The sequence below is a fragment of the Callionymus lyra genome, chromosome 1 (genome assembly GCF_982586985.1).
Source record: "Callionymus lyra chromosome 1, fCalLyr1.hap1.1, whole genome shotgun sequence".
Taxonomy (NCBI): Eukaryota; Metazoa; Chordata; class Actinopteri; order Syngnathiformes; family Callionymidae; genus Callionymus; species Callionymus lyra.
In genome coordinates, this window is record NC_141818.1 from 49,000,032 (window position 1) to 49,024,816 (window position 24,785).

Genomic DNA, 24,785 nt, shown 5'->3' on the forward strand with positions numbered 1-24,785 from the left:
AAAATGGCAGCTGATGTTGGTGGAGAGATGATGCCTGAATTGAGCGAGCAGCCGACACCTGATGTCGGGGACAAACCTCAGGTCGTTTATAAAATACTACTTACTCTCTTCACAACATACATACATGCATGAATGTCCTCAATTAGCTATAGTTTGTGTGTGTGTGTGTGTGTGTGTGTGTGTGTGTGTGTGTGTGTGTGTGTGTGTGTGTGTGTGTGTGTGTGTGTGTGTGTGTGTGTGTGTGTGTGTGTGTGTGTGTGTGTGTGTGTGTGTGTGTGTGTGTGTGTGTGTGTGTGTGTGTGTGTGTGTGTGTGTGTGTGTGTGTTAGTTTAGAACGACCCCAGAAGTACTGACAGAACGACATACTGGTGTCTTAACAATATACATGGATCAATGTCCTCAATTAGCTATAGTTAGTGTGTGTGTTTGTTAGTTTAGACCAACCCCAAAAGTACTAACAGAGAGGTGTCTCATCATATCCGTAGATCAAGGTCCTCAATTAGCTATAGTTAGTGTGTGTGTGTGTTTGAAATGACCACAAATGTAATAAAACTAATAAAAAACATTGTTTTACTTTTCCAGGAACAATGAACCTGATGACAGCGAGCAACTGACACCTGATCCCAGCGGGCAACTGACACCTGTTGACAGCAAGCAACTGACACCTGATGACAGCGAGCAACTGACACCTGATTACAGCAAGCAACTGACACCTGATGTCAGCGAGCAACTGACACCTGATGACAGCAAGCAACTGACACCTGATGTCAGCGAGCAACTGACACCTGATGACAGCGAGCAACTGACACCTGATGACAGCGGGCAACTGACACCTGATGACAGCTAGCAACTGACACCTGATGACAGCGAGCAACTGACACCTGATGACAGCAAGCAACTGACACCTGATGACAGCAAGCAACTGACACCTGATGACAGCGAGCAACTGATACCTGATGACAGCGAGCAACTGATACCTGATGACAGCGAGCAACTGATACCTGATGACAGCGAGCAACTGATACCTGATGACAGCGAGCAACTGACACCTGATGTCAGCGAGCAACTGATACCTGATGACAGCGAGCAACTGATACCTGATGACAGCGAGCAACTGACACCTGATGACAGCGAGCAACTGATACCTGATGACAGCGAGCAACTGATACCTGATGACAGCGAGCAACTGATACCTGATGACAGCGGGCAACTGACACCTGATGACAGCGAGCAACTGACACCTGATGACAGCTAGCAACTGACACCTGATGACAGCGAGCAACTGACACCTGATGTCAGCGAGCAACTGACACCTGATGACAGCTAGCAACTGACACCTGATGACAGCGAGCAACTGACACCTGATGTCAGCGAGCAACTGATACCTGATGACAGCGGGCAACTGACACCTGATGACAGCGAGCAACTGATACCTGATGACAGCGAGCAACTGACACCTGATGACAGCGAGCAACTGATACCTGATGACAGCGGGCAACTGACACCTGATGACAGCGAGCAACTGACACCTGATGACAGCGAGCAACTGACACCTGATGACAGCGAGCAACTGACACCTGATGACAGCGAGCAACTGACACCTGATGTCAGCGAGCAACTGATACCTGATGACAGCGGGCAACTGACACCTGATGACAGCGAGCAACTGATACCTGATGACAGCGAGCAACTGATACCTGATGACAGCGAGCAACTGATACCTGATGACAGCGAGCAACTGATACCTGATGACAGCGAGCAACTGACACCTGATGACAGCGAGCAACTGATACCTGATGACAGCGAGCAACTGATACCTGATGACAGCGAGCAACTGATACCTGATGACAGCGAGCAACTGATACCTGATGACAGCGAGCAACTGACACCTGATGTCAGCGGGCAACTGATACCTGATGACAGCGAGCAACTGATACCTGATGACAGCGAGCAACTGACACCTGATGACAGCGAGCAACTGATACCTGATGACAGCGAGCAACTGATACCTGATGACAGCGGGCAACTGATACCTGATGACAGCGAGCAACTGACACCTGATGACAGCGAGCAACTGATACCTGATGACAGCGAGCAACTGACACCTGATGACAGCGAGCAACTGATACCTGATGACAGCGAGCAACTGACACATGATGACAGCGGGCAACTGATACCTGATGACAGCGAGCAACTGATACCTGATGACAGCGAGCAACTGACACCTGATGACAGCGAGCAACTGATACCTGATGACAGCGAGCAACTGATACCTGATGACAGCGGGCAACTGATACCTGATGACAGCGAGCAACTGACACCTGATGACAGCGAGCAACTGATACCTGATGACAGCGAGCAACTGACACCTGATGTCAGCGAGCAACTGACACCTGATGACAGCGAGCAACTGACACCTGATGTCAGCGAGCAACTGACACCTGATGACAGCGAGCAACTGACACCTGATGTCAGCGAGCAACTGACACCTGATGACAGCGAGCAACTGACACCTGATGTCAGCGAGCAACTGACACCTGATGTCAGCGAGCAACTGACACCTGATGACAGCGAGCAACTGACACATGATGACAGCGAGCAACTGACACCTGATGACAGCGGGCAACTGACACCTGATGACACGAGCAACTGACACCTGATGTCAGCGAGCAACTGACACCTGATGACAGCGAGCAACTGACACATGATGACAGCGAGCAACTGACACCTGATGTCAGCGAGCAACTGACACCTGATGACAGCGAGCAACTGACACCTGATTACAGCGAGCAACTGACACCTGATGACAGCGAGCAACTGACACCTGATGTCAGCGAGCAACTGACACCTGATGTCAGCGAGCAACTGACACCTGATGACAGCGAGCAACTGACACCTGATGATAGCGAGCAACTGACACCTGATGACAGCGAGCAACTGACACATGATGACAGCGAGCAACTGACACCTGATGACAGCGGGCAACTGACACCTGATGACAGCGAGCAACTGACACCTGATGACAGCGAGCAACTGACACCTGATGACAGCGAGCAACTGACACCTGATGACAGCGGGCAACTGACACCTGATGACAGCGAGCAACTGACACCTGATGACAGCTAGCAACTGACACCTGATGACAGCGAGCAACTGACACCTGATGTCAGCGAGCAACTAACACCTGATGACAGCGAGCAACTGACACCTGATTACAGCGAGCAACTGACACCTGATGACAGCGAGCAACTGACACATGATGACAGCGAGCAACTGACACCTGATGACAGCAAGCAACTGACACCTGATTACAGCGGGCAACTGACACATGATGACAACGAGCAACTGACATCTGATGACAGCGAGCAACTGACACCTGATGACAGCGAGCAACTGACACCTGATGTCAGCGAGCAACTGACACCTGATGTCAGCGAGCAACTGACACCTGATGACAGCGAGCAACTGACACATGATGACAGCGAGCAACTGACACCTGATGACAGCGGGCAACTGACACCTGATTACAGCGGGCAACTGACACATGATGACAACGAGCAACTGACATCTGATGACAGCGAGCAACTGACACCTGATGACAGCAAGCAACTGACACCTGATGTCAGCGAGCAACTGATACCTGATGACAGCAAGCAACTGACACCTGATGACAGCGAGCAACTGACACCTGATGACAGCGAGCAACTGATACCTGATGACAGCTAGCAACTGATACCTGATGACAGCGAGCAACTGACACCTGATGACAGCGAGCAACTGACACCTGATGACAGCGAGCAACTGATACCTGATGACAGCAAGCAACTGACACCTGATGACAGCGAGCAACTGACACCTGATGTCAGCGGGCAACTGACACATGATGACAGCGAGCAACTGATACCTGATGACAGCTAGCAACTGACACCTGATGACAGCGAGCAACTGACACCTGATGTCAGCGAGCAACTGACACCTGATGTCAGCGAGCAACTGACACATGATGACAGCAAGCAACTGACACCTGATGACAGTGGGCAACTGACACCTGATGTCAGCGAGCAACTGAGACATGATGACAACGAGCAACTGACACCTGATGACAGTGAGCAACTGACACCTGATGACAGTGGGCAACTGACACCTGATGTCAGCAAGCAACTGTTACATGATGACAACAAGCAACTGACACCTGATGACAGCGAGCAACTGACACCTGATGTCAGCGGGCAACTGACACATGATGACAGCGAGCAACTGATACCTGATGACAGCTAGCAACTGACACCTGATGACAGCGAGCAACTGACACCTGATGTCAGCGAGCAACTGACACCTGATGTCAGCGAGCAACTGACACATGATGACAGCAAGCAACTGACACCTGATGACAGTGGGCAACTGACACCTGATGTCAGCGAGCAACTGAGACATGATGACAACGAGCAACTGACACCTGATGACAGCGAGCAACTGACACCTGATGACAGTGGGCAACTGACACCTGATGTCAGCAAGCAACTGTTACATGATGACAACAAGCAACTGACACCTGATGACAGCGAGCAACTGACACCTGATGATAGCGACCAACTGACACCTGATGTCAGCGAGCAACTGATACCTGATGACAGCGAGCAACTGACACCTGATGACAGCGAGCAACTGACACCTGATGATAGCGAGCAACTGACACCTGATGTCAGCGAGCAACTGATACCTGATGACAGCGAGCAACTGACACCTGATGATAGCGAGCAACTGACACCTGATGACAGCGAGCAACTGACACCTGATGATAGCGAGCAACTGACACCTGATGACAGCGAGCAACTGACACCTGATGATAGCGAGCAACTGACACCTGATGTCAGCGAGCAACTGATACCTGATGACAGCGAGCAACTGACACCTGATGATAGCGAGCAACTGATACCTGATGACAGCGAGCAACTGATACCTGATGACAGCGAGCAACTGACACCTGATGATAGCGAGCAACTGACACCTGATGACAGCGAGCAACTGACCAAACTGCTTTTGGCAGTGTAGAAGGGGATTCTATCACAGTATTGTAAGGAAATGACAACTTTACTGTAATCAATCATCTAGATTTAACACACATTTAAAATAGTCACTTGATTAACTGATAATCTTTCATATTTAATTCATATTAAATAATCATTGTCCTGCATTGCATTCACTCACTGTAACAACTCACAGGCCGAGCTCACAAAGCCTTGCACACACACAGAAAGATTAAACAATCCCAGATTCCCAGCAAGTCTGTGTGAACCTGTTTGAGAACTCACACTGAAGGACACAACAGGCCAGCAAGTCGCTGGGAAAAGTTTCTCTCTAGAAGACAACAAGCTTTGGTAAATTTCCACAACGACCACATGCGGCGTCCATCTTAGAATCAAGTGTTTACAGTTACTGACCAATCCTACATGTACAATTGACTAGAGGCGTTAACCTGAATATTCTACTATAAAGATCCACCATTTTGTGAGATCTTTGCGTTCTGGCATTCGAAGACGTCTGCGATAGATCTCTCTGCTTGCTAGCGCCCGTGATCACGTAAGTTCTTGTCTCTGACTTTTGCATAATTCACTAAAAAACATTATTTCTCTTAAACTCAATACTGTGTCTGTCTTTCTTGTCCACCACCACGTACGAGATCAGGGGGGGGTCGGTGTGACTCGGAACCTAAAAACCCCTAACAGTATCAAGGTCTTACTCTTGGTGACATTGAGATTGACTGAAGGTATGGATACATCTGTGCATTTTAGTGTATATTTGTACAATATATTAATTCAGATGCTAGGGCAACCCATGCTTTTTTACTTATGAGAAATGCATCACCAGTACTCCTTCACAGTAAGGTAATGTTTTTGCTGTATTTGGTAATTGAAGTCTTGAGATGAACCTTTTCAATCAGTTTCAATTTAGAAGAATGGAAATGCAGTGTAACAGTTTGTATATAGATGATTTTATATCTAATAATCTAATAATAATAATAATAATATATAATATAATATATATATAATATGTCTCAATGAAAGGGTCTATTTTCATAGAAAAGCGCACCGGATATAAAGAGGATCAAGCGAAATAGCACATCCAGACTTTATTTGACTCATTCATAAAACAATCTCAACATTGTGGAATTGTAACACCTAAAAATATACAATATAGTCACTTTCACAGGACCTTTTAAGCATGTATTTCTCCGCGAGAGCCTCCTGACTTCCGTGATGCTCGAACAATCCAAGCTTCAAAAATACAAATGAAGCATTTTCTACCAATTTATGGTCGCTGTGTACCTCCTCAAAGTGGTTCGAGGTCAGTGAGCACAACTGGGGGTAGAATCGCACTGTTGACATTAAACATTTCAAGTGCGCTTCATAGTTTTAGAATTACGGTAGCCGTATGACAACAGCGACACGTCACGTCACGTTACTGTTAGATTAAAAATGATTATACACTATACGTATACGCCACACTTATTAATGCTAAACTAAACATAACTAAATTAATGCTCTTTGTTTCTTTCTTCATGTTTTTTTTGCAAATATATTAAAAAAGGAAACTAAAACATTACATGGTAATAAGTATTCAGACTTTTTGCTGTGACTCATATTTAACTCACGTGTCGTCCATTTCTTCTGATCCTCCTTGAGATGCTTCGACTTCTTCATTGAGTCCAGCTGTGTTTAATGAAACTGATTGGACTGGATGGAAGGAAAACACAAACAAAACCTGTCTATATAACACCTGACACACACCTGTCTATATAAGACCTGACACACACCTGTCTATATAACACCTGACACACACCTGTCTATATAACACCTGACACATACCTGTCTATATAAGACCTGACACACACCTGTCTATATAACACCTGACACACACCTGTCTATATAACACCTGACACACACCTGTCTATATAACACCTGACACACACCTGTCTATATAAGATCTGACACACACCTGTCTATATAACACCTGACACACACCTGTCTATATAAGATCTGACAGACACCTGTCTATATAACACCTGACACATACCTGTCTATATAAGACCTGACACACACCTGTCTATATAACACCTGACACACACCTGTCTATATAACACCTGACACACACCTGTCTATATAAGATCTGACAGACACCTGTCTATATAACACCTGACACACACCTGTCTATATAAGACCTGACACACACCTGTCTATATAAGACCTGACACACACCTGTCTATATAAGACCTGACACACACCTGTCTATATAAGACCTGACACACACCTGCCTATATATGACCTGACACACACCTGTCTATATAACACCTGACACACACCTGTATATATAACACCTGACACACACCTGTCTATATAAGACCTGACACACACCTGTCTATATAACACCTGACACACACCTTTCTATGTAACACCTGACACACACCTGTCAATATAAGACCTGACACACACCTGTCTATATAACACCTGACACACACCTGTCTATATATGACCTGACACACACCTGTCTATACAGTATAAGACCTGACACACACCTGTCTATATAAGACCTGATACACCTGTCTATATAAGACCTGACACACACCTGTCTATATAAGACCTGACACACACCTGTCTATATAACACCTGACACACACCTGTCTATATAAGACCTGACACACACCTGTCTATATAACACCTGACACACACCTGTCTATATAAGACCTGACACACACCTGTCTATATAAGACCTGACACACACCTGTCTATATAACACCTGACACACACCTGTCTATATAACACCTGACACACACCTGTCTATATAACACCTGACACACACCTGTCTATATAACACCTGACACACACCTGTCTATATAAGACCTGACACACACCTGTCTATATAAGACCTGACACACACCTGTCTATATAACACCTGACACACACCTGTCTATACAGTATAAGACCTGACACACACCTGTCTATATAAGACCTGACACACACCTGTCTATATAAGACCTGACACACACCTGTCTATACAGTATAAGACCTGACACACACCTGTCTATATAACACCTGACACACACCTGTCTATATATGACCTGACACACACCTGTCTATATAAGACCTGACACACACCTGTCTATATAACACCTGACACACACCTGTCTATATAACACCTGACACACACCTGTTTACATAACACCTGACACACACCTGTCTATATAAGACCTGACACACACCTGTCTATATAAGACCTGACACACACCTGTCTATACAGTATAAGACCTGACACACACCTGTCTATATTTCTTCTGGCAGTCCATCGATAACGATGATGACGTTGCTCCAATTTTAATGAATAGACATTTATTGGGTTGTGTTGCGGCGGTGCATAGCCATGTGGCTGTGCAGGCCGATGCGGGATCCGCAGGTTTTGCCACAGGAGGGACAGAGGTACGTAGCACTGGAGGGTGTGGGCCCTGTAGCAGGCTGATGCCTCAGTGCACGTCGCCGTATCCTCCTCTCTGTGGCTTGCTCCTGAAGGTGAGCAGTTCCCTGGTGGCAGGAGGAACTCCAGGTATAGCGATCAGCAGCCAGGGACTCTAGTGCTGCAGGTGAAATTTTGCACTGCTTCAGGAGGGTTTTAAGATGGTCCTTGAACCGCTTTTTTGGACCACCAGCAGATCTCTGGCCGTCCAGAAGTTGGCCGTAGAGGATTTGCCTGGGCAGGCGGTGGGCAGGCATACGGATCACATGCCCAACCCAGCGCAGGTGTTTCTTTGCAAGGAGCACGGCGATGGTAGGTGTGTTGGTCCGTTCAAGAATATCAGCATGTGGCACCCTGTCTTCCCAGGACACACCCAGGATCCTTTGAAGGCAGCGGATGTGGAAGGCCTCTAGTGTTTTTATGTGCCTCTGGTAGGGTGTCCAGGTTTCCGACCCGTACAGCAGTGTAGAGAGGCAGACCGCCTTGTACACAGCTGCTTTGGTGGAGCTGGTGAGGTTCCTGTTGTGGAATACCCTGGATCTAAGCCTGCCAAAGGCAGCGGAGGCCAGACCGACTCGGACCTGGATGTCATCATCAATGTTGCAGGAAGGGGACAGAATGCTGCCTAGGTAGGTGAAGTGAGGGACGATGGCAAGGGGATGACCATCGAGGGTGAAGGTACGCACATGTGTTTGGTGGGTGAACTCCTGGACAACTATCTGTGTTTTCCTGATGTTGATTTGGAGACCAATGGCGCTGTAGATGGATGCGACCACGTTTAACGCACGCTGTAGGGATTCTGGTGAGTGAGCAAGGAGAGCACAGTCATCTGCATACTGTAGCTCTAAGATGTGTTGGTTGGTGGTTTTGGTGAAGGCTTGAAGGCGCCGAATATTGAAGAGGTTGCCATCCAGTCTGTACTGTATCTGTACCCCATCTGCTGGGTCCAGGAGTTTGTGAGAGAGGATGGTGACGGTGGAGAGGAAAATGTTGAAGATGGTAGGGGCTAGGACACACCCTTGCTTAACCCCTACATCCACACTGAAGAAGGGAGACTGCTGGCCACCAACACTCACACAGGCTTGCATTCCATCATGGAACTGCCGCAAGATGTTCCTGAACTTTGGTGGAACCCCCAGCTTCCCCAGCACATCCCAGAGCAGTTCCCGGTTTACTGTGTCGAAGGCCTTGGACAGATCAATGAAAGCTAGGTACAGGTCCTTGCATTGTTCTCTGCATTTTTCCTGTACCTGTCTAGCAACAAAGATCATGTCAGTGGTGCTGCGCTGTTTCCTAAAACCACACTGGGATTCGGGCAGGATGTTATCAGTAGCATGAGATGCTAGTCGAAGGAGCATCACCCGTGCTAGCACCTTTCCGGCAACCGATAGGAGGGAAATGCCCCTGCTATTACCGCAGTCTGCTTTGTCACCTTTGCGCTTAAAGATTGTGATGATGTTGGCATCCTTCCAATCTTGCGGGATGACTTCAGATGACCAGATGGTACTGATCAGTTGGTGTAGTCTGCGGGTGAGCAGGTATCCGCCATGCTTCAGTATTTCTGCCGGGATTCCATCAAGCCCCGGGCTCTTATTGTTCTTCAGGCCAGCGATGGCTTTTCGTACTTCAGCAAAGCTGGGGGAGGAATCCAGATCTGTGACGGTTGGGAGGCATGGGAGGTCAGCAAGTGTGTCCATCCTAGTTGGATATGAGGTGTTCAGCAGGGTGTTGAAGTGCTCAGCCCATCTGTCCAGGATCTGTTGTTTGTCCTTGTACAGGATGGTACCATCTTTTGATCTGACCGGAGATATGTTTTTCCTCTGTGGGCCATAGATGACCTTGATGGCGTCATAGAAAGCGTGGGAGTTGTTAGTGTCCGCGTGATGCTGGATCTCATGTGCTTTCTTTGTCCACCAGTCATTCTCCATGGCTCTGAGGGTGCGCTGGGTTTCTGTCCGAATGTTGGTGAAGTGGGCCTTCAGCGACGTGGATTTGGGGTTGGAAAGGTGAGCTGCAAGGGCCTTGTGCTTTGCCTGAAGTAGGTTGTGGATACCTGGTGCGCTATTATCAAACCAGTCTTTGTGTCGCCGTCTGGTGTACCCTACAGACTCTACTGCCGCCTGGTAGATAGCAGTGCGCAGAGTGCTCCAGGTAGAGTTGATGTCAGGAACGACTGGTGTTTCAGGGAGATTGGACAGCTGTAAAGCAATCTGTTCCCTGAGCTGGTTGACTGAGTTCGGGGACTTCAGTGCATCGCAATTGAGCTTCTTACAGGGTGGTGTTTTCCTCAGTGGAGGACAGAGTTCCAGGGTGAGTTTGGTTCTGATCAAGCGGTGGTCAGTCCAACAGTCAGCTCCACGCATGGCTCTGGTGACTCGCACCTCCTTCCTGTCAGCTTGGCGGACAATGATATAATCAAGGAGGTGCCAGTGTTTAGAGCGGGGGTGCTGCCAGGAGGTCTTGAATTTGTTCTTCATTTGGAACAAGGTGTTGGTGATGACCAGCCGATACTCAGAGCAGAGAGTGAGGAGGCGAAGACCATTCTCATTGAGCTTACCAACACCGTGCTGCCCAAGAACATCCTTCCAGAGCACACCGTCAGAGCCCACTCTCGCGTTAAAATCCCCAAGGAGAATGAGCTTGTCGGGAGGGGGGGTTTTATTTATGGCGGAGTGCAGGGAGGCATAGAATAGTTCCTTGCACTCAGGGTCAGCATCCAGTGTTGGGGCGTATGCACTGATGAGAGTGGCATGACGGTTGTTGGTGAGTGGAATCCGCCAGGTCATCAGTCTTTCACTGATGCCGGTCGGGGATTCAGGAATTCTCTGAAGCAGGCTTGAGCGCACAGCAAAACCTACACCATGGAGGCGGCGGGAGCCTTCTGGAAGCCCCCTCCAGAAGAAGGTGTAGCCTTCTCCTACCTCTGTTATGGAATCCTCGCCATGGAAACGGGTTTCGCTAAGAGCTGCGATATCGATGTTGTATCTCTGCAGCTCGTGTGCAACCAGCGCTGTTCTTCTTCGGGGACGATAGGAGTCATCACCCACATCCAAAAGAGTGCGGACGTTCCAGGTTGCAATGGTGAGATTGATGCGGGTTTTCTTATGCTTATATTTTCGACCGCTTAAAGGGATGACCCGGCAGCTGCGGCAGGCTGCCCGGGTTAAGTGGAACAGACCTTTTTTAGGCCACCTTTTCTAGGCCCCTCCCTCTCAGGGTGAGCAGGGAGGAGCTGCTCAGTCGCGTGAGGAGCTGCCGGAGAGGAGCGCTGTTCCATCCCACTCCTCGGCGACCATCTATCTCACGCCGCCTAGCGTGCAGGGTTGGGCTAGATACTCCCAGTCACATCCTGACCTGTACCTACCGCCCTTCCCTATCGCCGCAGGACTTCTTATAGGGGGGTGGGAATGGGGTGGGGTGGGGATGGGGTATTTGGAGCAGGCCTGCGCAAGAGAATAGATTATAGTGAGGGCAGTGGCGCGCAGTCTCTGCCCTCACTGTCTTGGTTCCCCCCTACATTCTCCAGTGGCGTGCGAAGCACGACGACCTTCAGTGGGAGAGAGTTGCAGAAAGCTGCCAGAACACCGGTCTGTTGGTGACTGCCTGATGCGGGTTATCTCCACAGGTTTTTGGTCGAAGTGTCCTTCTCCTAGATGGGTTGCCTACCATGGCTATGAGCCCCATCTGCCCATGCTATTTACCCATAGGCTGGGGCAGTGGTTGAGAGGCGCCAGGGCGTGTCCACACACCGATGGGCCTGCACGCCTTCTCTCTAGGGCCCACTGCTGCTCCGAGATCTCCTACAGTTTAGCCTGGGACCGCGAGATACCCAGTTTCCGTGTGTGGCCGCGAGGAGGCACTGTAGGAGTCTTGGTGGTGGAGAGGCTATGTACCGGCAGGAGGAGACTTACACATTCTGCTCCTCTTTTCACCCCGGACAGAGGCTAGCCGGTGGCCGTAGCTGAAAGCAGAAGGAAGCAAGCAGAAGTGGCATGCAACATGCACTAGCTACGAGCACTACTACCACAGTTCTACTGCACTGACGCTTCACACACACCCTTGGTATACACAACATTGTCATGTATACACACACGCCTGTCTATATAACACCTGACACACACCTGTCTATATATGACCTGACACACACCTGTCTATATAAGACCTGACACACACCTGTCTATATAACACCTGACACACACCTGTTTATATAACACCTGACACACACCTGTCTGACCTCACATCTACCTGTCTGACCTTCTTTCTAACCTTTTATTGTGAAGTGACCTTGAGTCTCTTGAAAGTTTTAAAGCAAATGTTTTATTAAACATGATGAACATCATGAGTGACTCGTGCTCCACTGAACTTCAAGTCTTCAGTCGACTCAACAAGTGATGAAAGAGTTTCTTCAACAACATTCAGATCAACACGTTTGTTTCAGGAGCAGATTTCTTCCATCATCACTGTCAGCACTTTAATGATGATTGACAGCAGCTACACAAGTGTGTTGGAGGAACACACTCACACACTCAGGTCACACACACACACTGAGGAACCAGAACCAGGAACCTCTGTGAGTCCAAATCCCAGGTACAAAGGTTCAGTGGAGATGAAGAAGGCGTGGAGGAGTTTCTGTTCATCAGAGGAGACACTGAAGAAGTATAAATATCCAGGTTCATTAAAGTTCATCATCATTCCTACTCTGTGAGAAACTTCTTGACTCTTGATGACAGTTTCTTTCTTATCGTGATAGAATTTATATCCTTCATCATCAGAGCAGCTCAGACTCCAGGAATAACGGTTCTGTCCAAACTCAGACTCGTCTTCTTTCCCTCCGTCTCTTCTGAGAGTCAGTGCGATAGAAGCTCCTCCTCTCCACTCCAGCTCCCAGTAACATGGTCCAGTCACAGCTTCTCTGCTCATCACCTGAAGACACCAGTGGAATCTGTCGGGATGGTCCAGATAATCCTGATCCTGCGGCACAAGTTCCACCGTCCTGTTGTCGTTGGACAGTAGGAGGCGCCGGTGTGCTGTGTCCGGGTCCAGTGAGAGTGGACGGAAGTCTGAGAGAAGAAGACACGAGAGGTGATGATGGTGGAAGAACTTTCTCTTCAACACAATCATGGACTCAGTGTCCCAGCAAGCCAGGGAGGGCTGCTCTGTTTGTTGACATCTAGTGGAGATCAACATCAAAGTGGAGTCAACAGTCTTCTGAGACTGGGACCACCTCAAGAGAAGAACCAGGAGGAACATCCCAGAATCATCATTTGATTGACACCAGTGTGTCCATATCAAGTCAGCAGCTAAACTAGCGTGTAGCTAACATGATGTTTCTTCATGTTCTTGAAACATCTCTGTGTTCATCTCCACCATCATCCTGGTGAGATGCTGCACTGAGATCTTCTCACTCCACTCTCAAGTCCAAGAGTGAAAAGAGTGAATGAATGAGTGTGAGATGATCTGCATGGAGGCTCCTGACCAGCTGCTGCTGGACACCATGTTGACCAGAGTTGTGGACAGTGACCTGGACTTGATGAAGCTCCATCAGCAGATTCAAGTGTAACAACATCTCAACATCACAACTGCTCCACTAGAAGCTGACAGAGTCAAGGAGTTCTCATCCATCAATCAAATCAAACTTACACATCTTCCATCCAGATGTTAACCTCTGTGGTCCACAGTGATCCAGCCTGGAGGAAGAAACATTGAGAAGATCAGGTTCATTGACTTCAGATGCTGCTAAGTGGACGTTCTTTCATGACTGTGTGGACCACAACAAAGATGGATCTAGAAACACTCGCTCAGTCTCCACTGTCTCCTTGTTCTTCCACTGGTGTCCAGCAGGAGAACATGGAGAAGCTCTGAGAGTTGGATTCATGTGCTCAGTTCAGATGAAGAGTCTGATCAGCGTCACACACTCACATCTCTCTGCTTCTGATCACATGTTCAGAAGATCTTTGGAGCTCAGTCAGTGAGTTCTGCTGCTCCGTCCATACCTGAGAGTCTCCAGCCTCCAGTCTGGACTCTCCAGTCCAGCAGACAGCAGCTCCAGTCCTGGTCCTCCTGGATGATTGAAGCTCAGGTCCAGCTCTCTCAGATGGGACGGGTTAGATGTCAGAGCTGAGGCCAGAGAAGAACAACCTCCTGCTGAGATCTTACACGCTGACAGACTGTAATGAAGGAGAAACAGTTTCATTAAATCGAAAGAACTGAAGACATGATGTTCTGACCTGAGAGTCTCCAGGTGACAGTGTGGACTCTTCAGTCCAGCAGACAGCAGCTCCACTCCTGGATCCTGCAGGTCGTTTCTACTCAGGTCCAGTTGAGTCAGACTAGAGGACGGAGAGCTGAGGACTGAGGACAGAAGTGAACAACTTCTCTCTGACAGTCGACACCAGATCAGCCTGTGAAAGAGACGGAAACGTCAACAAGAGACTTTTTCTCTATTTTGCCTTGAAAGCCTTGATTGGAGGAAACACTGAACTCTTGACGTTCATAAGATCATCACATGATTGTGTGAACATTTGAAGACTTTGATTTCAATCAAGATCAACTTGATCAACACATGAAATAATGAAGTTTTCATCAGTTCAACACTTGATGTATAAATGATCACATGACTCACTGTTGTGAGAGGATTGATGTGTGTTTGTGTTTAATGTCAGTGTTAGTGTTAGTGTTGTGTAACTCCACTCACACTGTTGTGTAACTCCACTCACACTGTTGTGTAACTCCACTCACACTGGTGTTGTGTAACTCCACTCACACTGGTGTTGTGTAACTCCACTCACACTGTTGTGTAACTCCACCCACACTGTTGTGTAACTCCACTCACACTGTTGTGTAACTCCACTCACACTGTTGTGTAACTCCACTCACACTGTTGTGTAACTCCACTCACACTGTTGTGTAACTCCACTCACACTGTTGTGTAACTCCACTCACACTGTTGTGTAACTCCACTCACACTGTTGTTGTGTTACTCCACTCACACTGTTGTGTAACTCCACTCACACTGTTGTGTAACTCCACTCACACTGGTGTTGTGTAACTCCACTCACACTGTTGTGTAACTCCACTCACACTGTTGTGTAACTCCACTCACACTGTTGTGTAACTCCACTCACACTGGTGTTGTGTAACTCCACTCACACTGTTGTGTAACTCCACTCACACTGGTGTTGTGTAACTCCACTCACACTGGTGTTGTGTAACTCCACTCACACTGTTGTGTAACTCCACTCACACTGTTGTGTAACTCCACTCACACTGGTGTTGTGTAACTCCACTCACACTGTTGTGTAACTCCACTCACACTGTTGTTGTGTTACTCCACTCACACTGTTGTGTAACTCCACTCACACTGTTGTGTAACTCCACTCACACTGGTGTTGTGTAACTCCACTCACACTGTTGTGTAACTCCACTCACACTGTTGTGTAACTCCACTCACACTGGTGTTGTGTAACTCCACTCACACTGGTGTTGTGTAACTCCACTCACACTGGTGTTGTGTAGCTCGACTTTGACTCGTTGTGTGACTCATGTTGTTTGACTTGTGTTGTGTTGTGTTAGTTGTGTTGTGTTAGTTGTGTTATGTGAGTCATGTTGTGTGACTCGTGTTGTGTAACTTGTGTGTTGTGACTTGTGTCGTGTGAGTTGTGTCGTGTGACTTGTGTTGTGTGACTTGTGTGGTTTGACTCGTGTTGTGTGAGTCGTGTGACTTGTGTTGTGTGACTTGTGTTGTGATTTGTGTCGTGTGACTTGTGTCGTGTAACTTGTGTTGTGTGACTCGTGTTGTGCAACTTAAGTTGTGTGACTTGTGTTGTTTGAGTTGTGTTGTGTGAGTCGAGTTGTGTGACTTGTGTTCTGTGACTCTTGTTGTGTTAGTTGTGTTCTGTGACTTGTGTTGTGTGACTTGTGTTGTGTTAGTTGTGTTGTGTGACTTGTGTTGTGTGAGTCATGTCGTGTGACTTTTGTTGTGTGACTTTTGTTGTGTGTCTTTTGTGGTGTGACTTTTGTTGTGTGAGTTGTGTTGTGTGACTTGTGTTGTGTGACTCATTTCGGGTGACTCATGTCATGTTACTTGTGGTGTGACTTTTGTTGTGTGACTTGTGTTGTGTGACTTGTGTTGTGTGACTTGTGTCGTGTGACTTGTGTTGTGTGACTTGTATTAGTTGTGTGACTTGTGTCATTAGACTTGTGTTTTGTGACTCGTTTGGTGCAACTTAAGTTGTGTGACTTGAGTTGTGTGACTTGTGTTGTGTGACTTGTGTTGTGTGAGTCGTGTTTTTTTAGTTGTGTTATGTAACTTGCGTTGTGTGACTTGTGTTGTCTGAGTTGTGTTGTGTGATTTGTGACTTGTGTCATGTGAGTTGTGTTGTGTGACTTGAGTTGTGACTTGTGTTGTCTGAGTTGTGTTGTGTGACTTGTGTCATGTGAGTTGTGTTGTGTGACTTGTGTTGTGTGACTTGTGTAGTGTGACTTGTGTTGTGTGACTCATGTAGTGTGAGTTGTGTTGTGTTGTCTGAGTTGTGTTGTGTGACTCGTGTCATGTGAGTTGTGTTGTGTGACTTGTGTTGTGACTTGTGTTGTGTGACTTGTGTAGTGTGACTTGTGTTGTGTGACTTGTGTTGTGTAACTTGTGTCGTGTGACTTGTGTTGTGTGACTTGTGTTGTGTGACTTGTGTAGCGTGACTTGTGTGATTTGTCTTGAGTGACTTGTGTTGTGTAACTTGTGTCATGTGACTTGTGTCGTGTGACTAGTGTTGTGTGACTCGTGTTGTTTGATTAGTGTTGTGTGAGTCGTGTTGTGTGACTTGTGTGACTCATGTTGTTTGACCTGTGTTCTGTGACCCTTATTGTGTTAGTTGTGTTATATGACTTTTGTGGTGTGACTTTTGTTGTGTGAGTTTTGTTGTATGACTTTTGTTGTGTGACTTTTGTTGTATGACTTTTGTTGTGTGACTTTTGTGGTGTGACTTTTGTTGTATGACTTTTGTTGTGTGACTTTTGTGGTGTGACGTGTGTCATGTGAGTTGTGTTGTGTGACTTGAGTTGTGACTTGTGTTGTCTGAGTTGTGTTGTGTGACTTGTGTTGTGACTTGTGTTGTCTGAGTTGTGTTGTGTGATTTGTGTCATGTGACTCATGTTGTGTGACTCATGTAGTGTGACTTGTGTTGTCTGAGTTGTGTTGTGTGATTTGTGTTGTTTGACTCGTGTCATGTGAGTTGTGTTGTGTGACTTGTGTTGTGACTTGTGTTGTGTGACTTGTGTAGTGTGACTTTTGTTGTGTGACTTGTGTTGTGTGACTTGTGACGTGTGACTTGAGTCGTGTGACTTGTGTTGTGTGACTTGTGTAGTGTGACTTGTGTGATTTGTCTTGTGTGACTTGTGTCGTGTGACTTGTGTTGTTTGATTTGTGTTGTGTGAGTCTTGTTGTGTGACTTGTGTGACTTTTGTTGTATGACTTTTGTTGTGTGACTTTTGTAGTGTGACTTTTGTTGTATGACTTTTGTTGTGTGACTTTTGTTGTGTGACTTTTGTGGTGTGACTTTTGTTGGATGACTTTTGTTGTGTGCCTTTTGTGGTGTGACTTGTGTCATGTGTGTTGTGTTGTGTGACTTGAGTTGTGACTTGTGTCGTGTTACTTGTGTTGTGTGACTCGTGTTGTGCAACTTAAGTTGTGTGACTTGTGTTGTTTGAGTTGTGTTGTGTGAGTCAGGTTGTGTGACTTGTGTTCTGTGACTCTTGTTGTGTTAGTTGTGTTCTGTGACTTGTATTGTGTGACTTGTGTTAGTTGTGTTGTGTGACTTGTGTTGTGTGAGTCATGTCGTGTGACTTTTGTTGTGTGACTTTTGTTGTGTGTCTTTTGTGGTGTGACTTTTGTTGTGTGACTTTTGTGGTGTGACTTTTGTTGTGTGAGTTGTGTTGTGTGACTTGTGTTGTGTGACTCATTTCGGGTGACTCATGTCATGTTACTTGTGGTGTGACTTTTGTTGTGTGACTTGTGTTGTGTGACTTGTGTTGTGTGACTTGTGTCGTGTGACTTGTGTTGTGTGACTTGTATTAGTTGTGTGACTTGTGTCATTAGACTTGTGTTTTGTGACTCGTGTGGTGCAACTTAAGTTGTGTGACTTGAGTTGTGTGACTTGTGTTGTGTGACTTGTGTTGTGTGAGTCGTGTTTTTTTAGTTGTGTTATGTAACTTGCGTTGTGTGACTTGTGTTGTCTGAGTTGTGTTGTGTGATTTGTGACTTGTGTCATGTGAGTTGTGTTGTGTGACTTGAGTTGTGACTTGTGTTGTCTGAGTTGTGTTGTGTGACTTGTCTCATGTGAGTTGTGTTGTGTGACTTGTGTTGTGTGACTCATGTAGTGTGAGTTGTGTTGTGTTGTCTGAGTTGTGTTGTGTGACTCGTGTCATGTGAGTTGTGTTGTGTGACTTGAGTTGTGACTTGTGTTGTCTGAGTTGTGTTGTGTGACTTGTCTCATGTGAGTTGTGTAGTGTGACTTGTGTTGTGTGACTCATGTAGTGTGAGTTGTGTTGTGTTGTCTGAGTTGTGTTGTGTGACTCGTGTCATGTGAGTTGTGTTGTGTGACTTGTGTTGTGACTTGTGTTGTGTGACTTGTGTAGTGTGACTTGTGTTGTGTGACTTGTGTTGTGTAACTTGTGTCGTGTGACTTGTGTTGTGTGACTTGTGTAGCGTGACTTGTGTGATTTGTCTTGTGTGACTTGTGTTGTGTAACTTGTGTCGTGTGACTTGTGTCGTGTGACTAGTGTTGTGTGACTCGTGTTGTTTGATTAGTGTTGTGTGAGTCGTGTTGTGTGACTTGTGTGACTCATGTTGTTTGACCTGTGTTCTGTGACCCTTATTGTGTTAGTTGTGTTATATGACTTTTGTGGTGTGACTTTTGTTGTGTGAGTTTTGTTGTATGACTTTTGTTGTGTGACTTTTGTTGTATGACTTTTGTTGTGTGACTTTTGTGGTGTGACTTTTGTTGTATGACTTTTGTTGTGTGACTTTTGTGGTGTGACGTGTGTCATGTGAGTTGTGTTGTGTGACTTGAGTTGTGACTTGTGTTGTCTGAGTTGTGTTGTGTGACTTGTGTTGTGACTTGTGTTGTCTGAGTTGTGTTGTGTGATTTGTGTCATGTGACTCATGTTGTGTGACTCATGTAGTGTGACTTGTGTTGTCTGAGTTGTGTTGTGTGATTTGTGTTGTTTGACTCGTGTCATGTGAGTTGTGTTGTGTGACTTGTGTTGTGACTTGTGTTGTGTGACTTGTGTAGTGTGACTTGTGTTGTGTGACTTGTGTTGTGTAACTTGTGTCGTGTGACTTGTGTTGTGTGACTTGTGTAGCGTGACTTGTGTGATTTGTCTTGTGTGACTTGTGTTGTGTAACTTGTGTCGTGTGACTTGTGTCGTGTGACTAGTGTTGTGTGACTCGTGTTGTTTGATTAGTGTTGTGTGAGTCGTGTTGTGTGACTTGTGTGACTCATGTTGTTTGACCTGTGTTCTGTGACCCTTATTGTGTTAGTTGTGTTATATGACTTTTGTGGTGTGAGTTTTGTTGTGTGAGTTTTGTTGTATGACTTTTGTTGTGTGACTTTTGTTGTGTGACTTTTGTTGTATGACTTTTGTTGTGTGACTTTTGTGGTGTGACTTTTGTTGTATGACTTTTGTTGTGTGACTTTTGTGGTGTGACGTGTGTCATGTGAGTTGTGTTGTGTGACTTGAGTTGTGACTTGTGTTGTCTGAGTTGTGTTGTGTGACTTGTGTTGTGACTTATGTTGTCTGAGTTGTGTTGTGTGATTTGTGTCATGTGACTCATGTTGTATGACTCATGTAGTGTCACTTGTGTTGTCTGAGTTGTGTTGTGTGATTTGTGTTGTTTGACTCGTGTCATGTGAGTTGTGTTGTGTGACTTGTGTTGTGACTTGTGTTGTGTGACTTGTGTAGTGTGACTTTTGTTGTGTGACTTGTGTTGTGTGACTTGTGACGTGTGACTTGAGTCGTGTGACTTGTGTTGTGTGACTTGTGTAGTGTGACTTGTGTGATTTGTCTTGTGTGACTTGAGTCGTGTGACTTGTGTTGTGTGACTTGTGTAGTGTGACTTGTGTGATTTGTCTTGTGTGACTTGTGTCGTGTGACTTGTGTTGTTTGATTTGTGTTGTGTGAGTCTTGTTGTTTGACATGTGTGACTTTTGTTGTATGACTTTTGTTGTGTGACTTTTGTAGTGTGACTTTTGTTGTGTGACTTTTGTTGTATGACTTTTGTTGTGTGAATTTTGTTGTGTGACTTTTGTTGTGTGACTTTTGTGGTGTGACTTTTGTTGGATGACTTTTGTTGTGTGCCTTTTGTGGTGTGACTTGTGTCATGTGTGTTGCGTTGTGTTACTTGAGTTGTGACTTTTGTTGTGTGACTTGTGTTGTGTGACTTGTGTTGTGTGACTTGTTTTGAGTGACTCATGTTGTGTGATTCGTGTTGTGTAACTTGTGTTGTGTGACTCGTGTTGTGTGACTCGTGTTGTGTGACTTGTGTTGTGTGACTTGTGTCGTGTGACTTGTGTTGTGTGACTCGTGTTGTGTGACTTGTGTTGTGTGACTTGTGTTGTGTAACTTGTGTTGTGTGACTTTTGTTGTGTAACTTGTGTTGTGTGACTTGTGTTGTGTGACTTGTGTTGTGTAACTCGTGTTGTGTGACTCGTGTTGTGTAACTTGTGTTGTGTGACTCGTGTTGTGTGACTTGTGTTGTGTGACTTGTTTTGAGTGACTCATGTTGTGTGATTCGTGTTGTGTAACTTGTGTTGTGTGACTCGTGTTGTGTGACTCGTGTTGTGTGACTTGTGTTGTGTGACTTGTGTCGTGTGACTTGTGTTGTGTGACTCGTGTTGTGTGACTTGTGTTGTGTGACTTGTGTTGTGTAACTTGTGTTGTGTGACTTTTGTTGTGTAACTTGTGTTGTGTGACTTGTGTTGTGTGACTTGTGTTGTGTGACTTGTGTTGTGTGACTCGTGTTGTGTGACTTGTGTTGTGTGACTTGTGTTGTGTGACTTGTGTTGTGTAACTCGTGTTGTGTGACTCGTGTTGTGTAACTTAAGTAGTGTGACTTGTGTTGTTTGATTTGTGTTGTGTGAGTCGTGTTGTGTGACTTTTGTTGTATGACTTTTGTTGTGTGACTTTTGTAGTGTGACTTTTGTTGTGTGACTTTTGTGGTGTGACTTTTGTTGTGTGACTTTTGTTGTGTGCCTTTTGTGGTGTGACTTGTGTTGTGTGACTTTTGTTGTATGACTTTTGTGGTGTGACTTGTGTTGTGTGACTTGTGTTGTGTGTTTGTAAAGATCAACCTGCGTCTCATGGAAGCTTCAAGAACCAGAGAAGAGAGTTTGTTCTAATTGTTGATGGTTTTCTTCAACATTCAATGATTTGAACGTCTTTTACTGTCGAGTCATGATAGAAATACTAGAGTTTAGTCTCCAGACTGTGTTGATAAATATGTCAAGATGACTTGAAATATTCTTCACCTTCCTGTTGTGTTCATGAAATATCATCACTTCTAGAACCAAGTTCATGAGTCGAGGAAAAGTCATTCAAATCCTCTCAGAGTGAAAAAGGTTTCATGAAGAAACAAGAATCCATTCACTGTTTACATCCATGTGTGTGTTTGTGTTTGTTTGAAATGATGTTCTGACCTGAGAGTCTCCAGGTGACAGTGTGGACTCTTCAGTCCAGCAGACAGCAGCTCCACTCCTGGATCCTGCAGGTTCCAGTTGTAACTCAGGTCCAGTTGAGTCAGACTAGAGGACGGAGAGCTGAGGACTGAGGACAGAAGTGAACAACTTCTCTCTGTCAGTCGACAGTAGATCAGCCTGTGAAAGAGACGAGTGTCGTCAACAAGAGGATTGATTTGTGTTTATATGAGAAACAAACACAAGATAACATAAGGAAAAATAAAAATAGGTCACAAAACAAACAACAATGACAAATGAAAATAAAAGGTTGTTACATGTATATTGATCATAATAACACATCTTTGATTCTTTTTCTATTCACTTACTTATCTCAGTGTTTTTGTGTGTTTTCTCTCAATTGTTGTGTTTAATTCTTTTCCAGAGTAAAAATATCTTCAATGTAATCAAGACACTGATTCAATCGTGAAGATTCACTTCAGTCAATTTATTCTATTTGTTTTTTAACATTCAATTCAATATGAACAGGTTTACAAAGTTATTATTCATAACCGTGTCAGGTGTGAGTGTGAAGGTGTTGCAGGTAATACAAGCTCAAACAATGTGTGTGTGTTTGTCACTCACACTCCTGCACTCTCTCAACATTGTTGTCTTCATTTGAATGTTTACAGTTAGAAAATTCAAGGTGAATTCTCTCCATCTTTGGATCCAGTGGATCTATGTTGTGACACAGATGGAGTGTCAATCATCCTCCGTCACATTCACCTTCATTTCTTCTCCATGTTTGCTTCACATGAACTGAATTAGTTTCAACTTTTGAAACATGTGTCAAGTTTGGAGACTATTTTGTGAAGTTGTTTCTGGACATCAATCAATATATGGATCAGTTTGTTTCCATCTGGTGACACTTTTTATTCATGATTCATAAACATGTTTCAATTGAAGATGTTTTGACATTTTCTTATTTTCTAATGATATTTTTTCACATTTATCAAAGTCTTCAAAGTTTTCCTCCAACATTGTTCAAACATGTGTCGTTCCTTTAAATCTCCAGCTTTCAAATGTTTTCTCTGTAGTTCCAGGTTTGAATATGGAGGCCTAGGAGGGTCAAACCAGGATTTACTGTCACCTATAAATACAAATGACGTTCTTACTTTCATGATATTTCAAACAATCTTCCATGTTGTGAAGTTTGCAGTGGATTTAAGTTCATGTGTTCATGTTATTTATTTTCTTGTGAAACGTTGTTAGTTTTATTTTGAAAGTCCACTTCCTGTCTGTTTTTCTCACAAGAGTTCAAACGTCTAAGAAGAAGCTCAAGAGACATTCATTTGCATAAACTCAAGGACTTGAAGAAACATTAAACAAGACTTTTCTCTCTTTGCAGCAAACGAGGTGTTGTTTTGTTTGAATGTTATTTTCTTCTATTAACACTGTGTTAACTTTTCATTTTCTTCATCATTTATGTTCAGTTTTCACGCTGGATTTCGGGGTCAAGCCTAAAATAAACCCTGTCTGTGCCTGAGGGAGAAACATACAGTTGTTCACTGTTTGTGTGTTTGTGTGTTTGTGTGTTTGTGTGTTTGTGTGTTTGTGTGTTTGTGTGTTTGTGTTCACGACACATGTTCAAGTGTTTGCTCATGAAATTCAAATGAAAAGTTGATGTTGTTTCAAAAGTGACTTTAAAAATGATGGATTTACAAAACGAGGTGAAAGAAAAACCATGAAGAGAGAAAGAAGGAGTGAGTTGGTGACACAGGGATGAGTTGAAATGAAAGATATGAGCAGGACGTGAGACGACACTGTTGAATATTGTGAAGAAGAACATGTTTGACTTTTCATTCAGTTGCTGATGTGTTCATCACACATGCTCACATCACCATGAACATTACCCTGCATTGAAATCTAGCAACAGAACGAGTGATGACATCACAAGAGTCTCTCAAATGTCTTTGAATGGATCTGAGATCAGTAAATATGTGTCAACATACTGAACAGCACGACCCAGCAGAAGAACAAATCAAGTTCAAGTAGAACCTGCTGAAGACTGAGGTCACTTAGAATCATCTGCTTCATTGAAGAACTCACTGAAGACTCAACTTTGACTCTCTGGAGTCTCACCTCTGACTTTCACATGTTCTGAAGCTGAAGACATGATGTTCTGACCTGAGAGTCTCCAGGTGACAGTGTGGACTCTTCAGTCCAGCAGACAGCAGCTCCACTCCTGGATCCTGCAGGTTCCAGTTGTGACTCAGGTCCAGTTGAGTCAGACTAGAGGACGGAGAGCTGAGGACTGAGGACAGAAGTGAACAACTTCTCTTTCTCAGTCCACAGTCTCTCAGCCTGTGAAAGAGACGAGTGTCGTCAACAAGAGGATTGATTTGTGTTTATATGAGAAACAAACACAAGATAACATAAGGAAAAATAAGTCACAAAACAAACAACAATGACAAATGAAAATAAAAGGTTGTTACATGTATATTGATCATAATAACACATCATTGATTCTTTTTCTATTCACTTACTTATCTCAGTGTTTTTGTGTGTTTTCTCTCAATTGTTGTGTTTAATTCTTTTCCAGAGTAAAAATAAACT

The 24,785-nt window shown here is 45.2% G+C and overlaps 1 protein-coding gene across 1 annotated transcript in view; it reads right to left on the reverse strand.

The window, feature by feature from the left end:
• The window catches only part of LOC148089993 (NACHT, LRR and PYD domains-containing protein 3-like), a 187,757-nt gene that overhangs the window by 157,105 nt on the left and 5,867 nt on the right, over positions 1-24,785 (reverse strand). The window contains exons 6-8 of the mRNA XM_087790158.1: positions 24,357-24,533; positions 22,194-22,370; positions 14,733-14,906 (exon numbers count right to left, since the gene is read on the reverse strand). Coding sequence (XP_087646284.1) covers positions 14,733-14,906; positions 22,194-22,370; positions 24,357-24,533 — 528 coding nt within the window. The remainder of the gene's footprint in view (positions 1-14,732; positions 14,907-22,193; positions 22,371-24,356; positions 24,534-24,785) is intronic.